Source organism: Pterocles gutturalis, unplaced genomic scaffold, assembly GCF_000699245.1.
Source record: "Pterocles gutturalis isolate BGI_N339 unplaced genomic scaffold, ASM69924v1 scaffold39976, whole genome shotgun sequence".
Classification (NCBI taxonomy): Eukaryota; Metazoa; Chordata; class Aves; order Pterocliformes; family Pteroclidae; genus Pterocles; species Pterocles gutturalis.
The window spans coordinates 2,144-11,511 of record NW_010106861.1 but is presented as its reverse complement, the minus strand read 5'-3'; the positions used below and the strand labels follow the sequence as shown (position 1 = coordinate 11,511).

General features: G+C 36.4%; 1 protein-coding gene across 1 annotated transcript; it reads right to left on the bottom strand.

Annotated features, from left to right (window-relative positions):
* Nucleotides 1-2,158: 2,158 nt before the first annotated feature.
* Nucleotides 2,159-8,706, bottom strand: NMI (N-myc (and STAT) interactor). The gene is made up of 8 exons (XM_010087923.1): nucleotides 8,671-8,706; nucleotides 8,212-8,370; nucleotides 7,199-7,306; nucleotides 5,419-5,581; nucleotides 4,344-4,450; nucleotides 4,034-4,226; nucleotides 3,280-3,386; nucleotides 2,159-2,347 (listed from the first exon to the last, which is right to left on the bottom strand). Exons 1-8 carry the CDS (start codon nucleotides 8,704-8,706, stop codon nucleotides 2,159-2,161), a joined length of 1,062 nt encoding a protein of 353 aa, XP_010086225.1.
* Between the last annotated feature and the right edge of the window lie 662 nt (nucleotides 8,707-9,368).

Sequence of the window (9,368 nt, the reverse complement as noted above, 5' to 3'; positions counted from 1 at the left end):
ACCTCCTGACGTGCTTTCCCGGTGCAGGAAGCAGCTCACCACAGACGCGGCACCACGAAAAGATGCTCTGAACTTGGAGAGCTACAGAGGAACCCGAGCGGTCCCATAGCAGGGCTGAACGCCTATGGAAATGTACAGTGTTTGTGTGGAGTAAGGGTATCAAAAAGTCACAGCTCTTCTTCAAACTTTCACTCCAAGATAAATTTAATCCAGTAGGTAGAAAAAAAGCATATTGCCAGAAATGTCACTTAAATTCTGTATTCGTTTTCCATCATTAAAACTGTTTTCCATGCTTTATGTGACAACGCTATTGCTTTGAAATTTAAACACGATAATCAATTAATCAGAGAGAAAACTGAGACATTTACAAATCCTGATTTGTCTTAAAATGTTATTTAAAATCTCGTTTTTATGTACTTACAAGCTGTAGCTTCTCGCTACTCCCACACACTCGGATACCTTATGAGCATTTTAAACTTCTTCCTTTTTTAAGGATTCACTTGTCAGCATTTATCAGTGAGGTACAGTTAAAATTCATTACGTTTTTTTACTTTCGTCAGGTTTCCCCCCCTTTCTTTTCAAGGCATCTGATCTTACCAACATTTTAAGACTGTTACATGCAAAAGTACATGTAAAATCTCCATAAATACTCCAGTACTACTTTTTCAAAATATTTTGTAACTGTCTGGTAATCAATCCATGTCTTTTCGTGCACTAAACAGTAAGAGGTGCTACAGTCACATGTATGTCACTCAACAATAAATTTAAAATCAACTGTAGTGCTAGCAGTCTTTTTGTTTCCCATATTCAACCAGATCTATTGCCTATTAACAGTTTTTCTAGAATAATGATACTGGAGTTGTATTTGTAGTGCTCCTCTTGCACTAGTTTGGTCCTTTGTCCTTTTTCTGAATACTAAAATGTCAACTACTAAGAAATTAAGTTATTTTCAATGTTATACCCATGCAACTTTGAAGTTCGGATTATCATTGCCAAGCCATTTCAGCCCCCAAGGGTTGCAAGTAAAAAGGACCACAGCAGAAAAGGAAAAACATTCTTCCGTGGAAAATAAATCCTTCTCTGACTTTGCACTTCTGACTTAATTCAAATATCTTTTAGAATGAGAACTGGAAGGATGAACTGGAAGCAAAAGGGGGACTTTACATGCTGAAAAATTAATATGCCCTGAACTCTTTATGCCATTTTCCAACTGATGCCTCCCTACATACCCTCCCAGAGCCAGCAGCCTGCCCAGTCACACGCAAGGAAACAGACATCTCAGACAAAAGCATTCACCATCAGATTGTTTCTCCAGCGCTGTCACAAAGCAATCTGGTTTGGATAAAGAATCATCTCAATTCTTAACTGTAATATTTTAAAGTAAGCAAAATCATGAACAAAAGGGAGGAAAAATGTAATTGTAGAAACAAATATTAAAACCAAACAATAAACCAGGCTATTAATTTATCAGAAACTCAGCAGAATTTGCATCAGATCCTAAAAGAAGTAACAGCGTTTCGGGAGCTAAAAGAAGTATTGCTGCTATGGCATTTCTTATGCAATTTCTTGAGTAAATCTGTGGTGGTTTTGCACTCTCCCTTTTTCTATTTTAATTTTATCATTGGTTTGATTTGCAGATTTTATGAAATTACAGGATAACTGCTTTCAGGTATTGGAGCTATGGTGGCACACAGCAACCTCAGCAGGACTGAGTTCTATCAGAGCTACCTTCTGAAGCTATGGCACTTTAAAAAAGCAGGTCTGTGAAGACACTTTTGATTGGGATTATATATGGCTTCATAACCCAAATGTGAACAGGAACAGATTTATCCCACTTTGGAGTATGTGACCTGTCTAAAATTTGCAAAATACAAAATCTGCAAATTTGCAGAAAGCAATCTTAGATTCAGTTTCAAGTGCTGGTAAGGGCTTTTTCTATGGCTTTAATCAGGAACTTCTGGAATACCAAGCAGTGAGTTTTACTGAATTTCTATGCAAAGTCTGTGCTGTTACACAAATCAGAAAGACAAGCAGTTCCTCTTTTTCAAGTATAAATTTCAGAACATTAAAGCACAATGTCTGCATAACTTCTTATGCCTCTGATGAAGCAAAAACTCAGAACTTGATGAGTTCAAGCCACAATTTCCTATATGGCATTCTAAGCATCCTCCTCAAAACAAACCCATGTCGCTCCTTTTGATACGTATTTGATTTTCTCTATTTCCCCACCACTATTACTTGGCTTTTGAAAATGAATTTCAATCATGTCCTGTACACTTTCCTCATCATCTTCTGTCTCTTGAATTCCTTTCAGCAGAATGGTCTTCTTAGAAATCCCACAATAGAGCTGTCAAGGAAAGAAAAACAAACTTGTATTACACATCAGCTGTTGCAGAGATACTGGAAGTAAACACATCTTTGATCAGGTATGGCTAGGATCTTTGATTATATTTTAAATTTGGACAGTGTGGTATATTTCTGTCACTGAAAACAGCAGGAGTTCTGAACTCTTTCATAGAGCTCAATAGCTAATGCACCCAGACTCCTTAACTGCTGTGTCCTACACTCAACGCACACACACTGGATTTGGGGATCTCTGATGACTCTAGACAGCATCACTCCATAAAAATCCATGCCAATACATGATACACACCTGCAAAGAATGCTGTTGTATCTCATAAACACACACACTCTAGTCAATGCTTTCATTATAAAGGCCTGATTATATACACAATGCTGACTTGATTACAATCTATTCATACAAAGTAAAAGACAATTTAACTGAGAATATGATGAGAAAGCAGACTAGTGCTACAGGAAAATAAATCATTATTTGGGTTGAATGAATGAATGAAAAAAATTAATGAGCAAGTGTTTCATAGAACAACCAGGGTCTCTGCTGAGACTATCAACAAGGCCTCTCATAAGGGATGAAAATGACAGTGCTTCCTGACTCGAAAAAATATTGTTGTGTCTACTAGTAACCTACTTCACAAACAACTCAGTATCTGCCTCCTTTCTAGCACAGACATTATGGTAAGTAATGAGCACAATAATTTGACCAAGGAAAGATGCTTATTTTAAAGTAAATAATAGCTTTCACACTGCAAAACACAAGATTATCAGCAGAGCAGTTGCAGACTCACGCTTGCTATGAAGTTTCACAAAGAGCATGACACAAAAGCTTCTGCAGTCCTCAGAACTGAAAATTCTGCCCATATCTCACATTTTCCACATATATGTTCTATTTAGGGGCTGGCCTGGGCTAGATTATTTTACCTGAAACTTTTCAAAGTGTACGTCGGTCTTTGGTGAAACAGAAACCCTATAGCACCTTCCATTTACAGCGAAAGGATATTTGGTACATCTCACAAAGACGTTAGTTGCTGCAAGGGAGAATGAGAAAAACAGGAGTAAGAGCAATATAATCTAAAATGCATTTTGTAAGCATTCCAAAGAGCAGACTAATCTTTCTTATATGGCCTTGGAAACTAATATATGATAGCACACTTATAGATTCTTCATATGCATTTTGGAAAATGTTGATTCGGCATTTCCAAAAAAGCAAAATCATTAAGTACCCACAAAAGCTTCTGAAATAAATCTAAAGCAGCTGCTCTCAGTGGATGTGGCTCCACTGATCTTCATAGCATTTCACAGAGTTGGGCAATCTGAATGCCTGTCTAACTTCATTGTCATGAAACAAGAGCTAAAATCAAACACATTTTCCTGATTTTCTTTTTGCAATGTAAGTGTGTAGCAATGCAAAGAAAAAACAGGTTTTTGACAAAGTTAAGAAAGAAGTAAAGCTCACAAACTGCATATCAGCTCATGTTTCATCAAAAAGGAATATGATGAAATACTGCTTTATAGATGTGTGGCTGAATCCAATCTACTCCTAATCTACTTAACTCTCCATGGGAAGAGTTTGTGACATTCAGTGGTTAACACAGAACATCATATGGAATGGTATGTAACGCAGAATGGACAATATGCCCTGTACATCTAGCTAACAAAATATTACATACAGTACCTCCAGGTCTGAGGAACGTAATAACAGCTGTTCTAGACTGCTTGTCATAGTTCACATTTTCTACTGCTCCTCCTCCTCCCTGTTCAGATTTGTAGAAATTCAGCTCTAATTTGTCTCTCATCCAGTCTTCAGGAATGGATAGCTCAGGTATTTCTGAAACGTTGATCTTCTTTCCAGAAATAGTGACGTGGAGCTAAAAAAATAATTTTTTCATGCACTTGGTGACTGAAAACACCCAAAAAACCTCAACCTAAAGCTCTTTAAGTACTGCAAGTCCATATCTTTATAGTTTCATATTCCAGTTGATTACCTCAAATTTGATTCCCATGTCAAGTGTAAAAGGCTTCACTCTCACATCTGCTGCTTTGTTGTCCAGCTTCACAGTATGCTTGCCCATTTTTATCAGTCTCTGGGCAACTACAGAAAATCACAAGTTTTCAGATATGAAAAGCCTTGTTTAGTCATTATAAACCCAGAACTATTCCCCAGTCCCTTTAAGCAAAATTCCTTTTGCAGAAATAAAGGACAAATAAATAACATTTAGGCAACCAGATCCCACTACCTATGTCTTCAGGTACAACTATTTCCATAATATCTCACTGGCTATAGGCAACAGGTAAAATATTATACTACCTTTAGAGTAGCATAGAACAGTAGAATCTTTATGCTGTCAAAAGATGCTCTCAGTGTATCAAATATTAATATTAGACTTCTCGTATTTTGTCTGAAGTATCCTTGGATGAAAACCAACATCACTACCAGGTGCAGAGAATGCCTGTTAGCAATGTTAGATTTTAGCTGAAAGAAATTAACAGGACGCTAGCTGTGTATGTGGAATATACTTGCGTAACTGAGTTACCCACCAGCCAGACTGCCCGCAGGCTCTGTGCAGGCAGGCACCAGGCTGTCCAAACAGCAAGCATCTCAGTGGGAAGCAGGCGAGTTACAAACTGCACCTTTGTCCTCTCAGATCTACCCACCATCTGATGTGTGCGCTTAACCAACATAACTGCTGTCAGAATAAGGTACTGCCTTATTATGTATCATATACATTATATATGTAAAGCAAATACTCAAATTCTGCTGTCAAAGCATTTTGAATCATTCTTCACAATACTCTGTGAGGTAGAAACATATTCCCAATTTCAAACATAAAGTATTGTTTGGATTAGCTGAGAGCAGAAATCTGATTATCCAACAGAAACATGCAGAGTGCTTGCAATAATTTTTTTCTACTGGTTGGTATCATGATAGTGAAAGGTTCTCTGTATATGCTTTCTTTAGCTGTTGTTGATTTTTTTTCCAAAATGATAATGTAAATCTTTTCCCTTTGGCAATGAGATACATCAGAGACATTAATTTTGTACTGAAAATATGCATCATACCTTCTTCATCTTCAAAAGTAAGCAGGGCCTGGTTTTGATTCAGTCTGAATGGGATTTTTGTAGTTACACCAAAAACACAGTGAGTATTCATATCTGGATAATCATCCTTCACTTCTTCCATGTGAGTGAACTTCATTTTCATTTCGGCTACCTGTTTTTTAATCTAATATTTTAGAATCAAGATAGGAAAAAGAATGATTTCTGTAATTTATTGCAGAACAGAAAAATGAACAGTAGTCTTTCCTTGAAGTGCTACATATATTTTATTTTTTAAAAATTTAACAGTCAAGCAGATCGAAGTCATGGCTGGTAAAACTGCTATAACTCTTTGAACTAAGCTGAGTAGTTGTACTTGCCTATTCCTGGATTTTTTGTCAACAAGGTGGGTTTTTTCCCCCTTTGATTAACTTTGAGCTTAAACTTGACCTTACACAATAAAAATTTGATTTAAATCTACAGGGATTTCCACCTGCAGAAGTAGAATACTTTTGGTGTCTGAAATTTGCAAAATGCAAGTATCAGCGTCATTTGTGTCGACATTTATTTTTGCCTAATTGCATCACTGCTCTACAGCAATGGGAAATCTGCTAATAAACAGTCTTGTACGTTGCCACCTTAGTAAAACAGATAAGAATATCCAAGTATTTTATAATTAGGATAGATTGCAACTATTCATTAAAGTGTTGTCTAGGAAAGGCTGCTTTGATAGACTTGAGGGAGCTTCAGATAACTCTTCTTTCCCCTTTACGTAACTATTGCAAAATAAAACCCTGCATAGAAGAAAAATACTGTTTGTGTCAAGGTAAAATAATCAGAGTAATTAAAGCTTTCCTGCCACGTATCTTCAAAACTAGCATCTTATCTAGGAGCCTGCTTTATTTCCATTCCTTCTGCTGCCAACAGAAAATTTTTTTGATAACTCAGACACTGGGTGTGTCTGACTCTCCTTCTAAAGGAGCCTTGCCCTGTCCCATGACTGCATAGAAGGCTGGACTTAACTGACACCTCCTAAATTAGAAATGTAATTTAGAAAGCTAAAGCTAATATTGCAATACTGTTAACATGAAACAAGGTAACACTTGGATAGTTTCAATCTCCATATACATAAAAAATTACAGTAGTTTTCATTTTACTGTAAATTCCACTAAATATTTGTCTTTGTTCCAATTTGGAATGAAAACAGGTTTTTAAAAGCTGGAATTTCCACAAGAGAAGTTCCAACTTCTGAACACCTCAGACTCTGCAGCAGTTTCACCAAAAGACAGTTTGGATCCTCAGTTTAAATCTATTTCATAGCACTAATATTTATCTGGCTGCAAACTGAGTTATTTCTGATTTGGCTTAATATGAGAGAGACTATAATCAAGTCAAGCTCAATATAGGTTAAAATAAATGCTACGTTTGCCATAAAACGGACATATTAACTTTCTTCGATCCTCTTACCCAAGAAATATAAAATGAGAGTACTTGAAAATTACTAATGCTATGTCTATTTTCTACTCCAGTATCTTCCATTTAATATTTTTCTGCTTTTTATTCATTCCTCTCATGTTTTCAGTATCTCACATACTTGTATTTGTTTCCATATGCTTAGCCTTCCTCACATTATCTGGCCAGATAAAATAAGAAAATAAAACTTCAAGCTATACTTTCTATAGTAATATAAATATATATGGAATCAATAGAGGTTTAAATGCTGAACTGGCCCCAGTGGTCTACAACTGACAAGATAAAAATGTGGAATTCTGAAAGACAAATTGCAAAATATTTCAAACTTTACCTGGCTATCCTGCGAAAGCACTGAACTACATTCTGCAAGGTCTTCTTTGAGCTTTTCAATCTCTTTCTTCAGCTCAGCATTTTCTTGGTTTAGTAAACAGAGTTCTCTCTACAGCCCAAAAAGTATTAAATGCAAAATTAAACACATAGAAGACAAAAATAGATTTCAGCAAAACCTGTAGTCATTAGAAAGCTCCTTTAAAGTCATTAACCACTCAAGACATTTAGACTAGTTCCCACCAGCTGAAGACATTGTGAAACAAAGGCCAGATTGTGATAATGACCTCTTCTGGCTATAAAATCCAAACGTTTATCATTGGAGAACCAAAACCAACTGGCAGAAACTCTCACAACAACTCAAATGTACTTAACCTATTAATTATATTTTAATAGCTTGAAATAGTGAAGCCATAATTTCTCATCAGTGATTTACAGGCCAAACAAAACTTCACTGAAACTGCCTCCTTGACAGCCTATGGAAACTTATCCTGTGACTGTACCAACGACTGCACATGGCACACTGACGTAATGAACCAATTAGTTCTACAACCAATTAGTTCTAGAAAGAAGAACCCTCTTCAAACAGGTTCTGGCTCTTTCCCAGTTCCTTGTCACTTAAAAAATGCTAATCTCTTCAGTGCTGTAATGTTTTATACGCTGGGAGTTGACAAAGCAGGGGAATCAAGCCATTCAATTTTATCTGCATCACACAAAAGTGAAACTCATCTGTTAGTGGGGAATCTTGGAAAAGGAAGACTGCCTTTGGCAGTCTTCATCTTCCATACAAAACAGGTCTCAGTTTTGCCTCACTCTTACATTACCATAAGACTTATTTTAGTGCCCTGATTCTTAATCTGCTACTGAAGAACTCTGTGTAGAACATTCTAGTCATACAGTCTGCAAACCAGTAAAGCCCTTGAAACTGAAAAGGAAATATCACCCTTATTTTCTCTAATCAACACCTCCTTCAGGACTCCCCAAATACTAACAGCTATGAGTAAGCATTCTCCATACCTCATGGGTCTCCCTAGACATAATAATGTTCTTATGTTGTCTCTCTTGAAAGTCCTTGAGCTTTATCAGCTCCTCCTCTGCTTTAAGACACTCTTCATCAGCACTTAATCTACAGAGAAGAAGGTCAGCTTTTGCTTTTTCAGCTTTTTCAACTCTTTCCTGGAGAGTAAAAAGAAAAATATTTTTAATTTTTTTTTCTTCCACAGGAACAAACAAAACCTTAAATAAACCCTTTATATTTATTTATTTTTAACACTTTGGATAAATATTTTTCTTAGACTTACAAGTGTAGTTACCACTGAGATCAACACAAGCAAGTACCATTGAAGAATAGAGAGCAAGTTAGACAAACATGTTAGAATTGGGGGAGAGTTGATTAGGTTTTAGAAAGATGGACTAAAGGGATTCCAAGTATCTTTCAGACAATTTCCAGGATTCTATGTGCTTTGTAGAACTTGCCTTCCACTTCTTCAGTTCTTCTCTAAGTCTTTCCATCTCATCTTCCGATGTGCCAGAAGGGTCAGGGGTTACACTCTGGACAGAAAAGAAGAGGCACACAGAGGTTTTCCCCTCCATTAGGCAATAAGTGAGACACAGCAAGCAATTCAAATGAGTCTTCTAAATAAAATTTAAAAAAACCCAAAAAAACTCTCTGCAGCTGGATGAAGCATTTTGCCATGGTAGTTTTCAATGTATGTCCATCAATGAAAGTCCAATGTTTTTTACCTGTGTGCCCATTTGCTGTTTTTTTCCAATTATGGAGGCAAGATACGTGGCAAGCCAAACATTTTGAGAGACCGATTATATTTCATAAATCTTCCTAGAATCTAGGATAACATATGCCACATAATTTAAAAAAAAATTCATTCAGACACTTAGGCCAAATAATTGAATTATTTTAATAGCTGGAAAGGACAAAAATCTAAGAAAATCGATCCTGGTCAGTAATCACTATTTTCTGACTATCCAACTAAAAATATTCTCAGGCTAATATTTTGATACATAATAAAAACAAGTTGTCTGTATGTTCTTCCAGGGGGAACTAAGCCCCTCAAACCCACAGATGGTTATCTATATACTTTCTCAGCAGTTCTCCTAAGAGAATGTATAATGAATATACAGGCCTAACGCAAAAAAAAAATTCAGAATGGGATGCT

Excerpts from the sequence above, each read along its gene's own strand:
- NMI (XM_010087923.1), bottom strand. The coding sequence starts at position 8,706 with ATGGAAAGACTTAGAGAAGAACTGAAGAAGTGGAAG. Across the intron at positions 7,307-8,211 it reads TGTCTAGGGAGACCCATGAG|AGAGAACTCTGTTTACTAAA; the intron begins GTATGGAGAATG and ends TTTGGGCTGTAG. Across the intron at positions 4,451-5,418 it reads TACTTTTGAAGATGAAGAAG|TTGCCCAGAGACTGATAAAA; the intron begins GTATGATGCATA and ends GATTTTCTGTAG.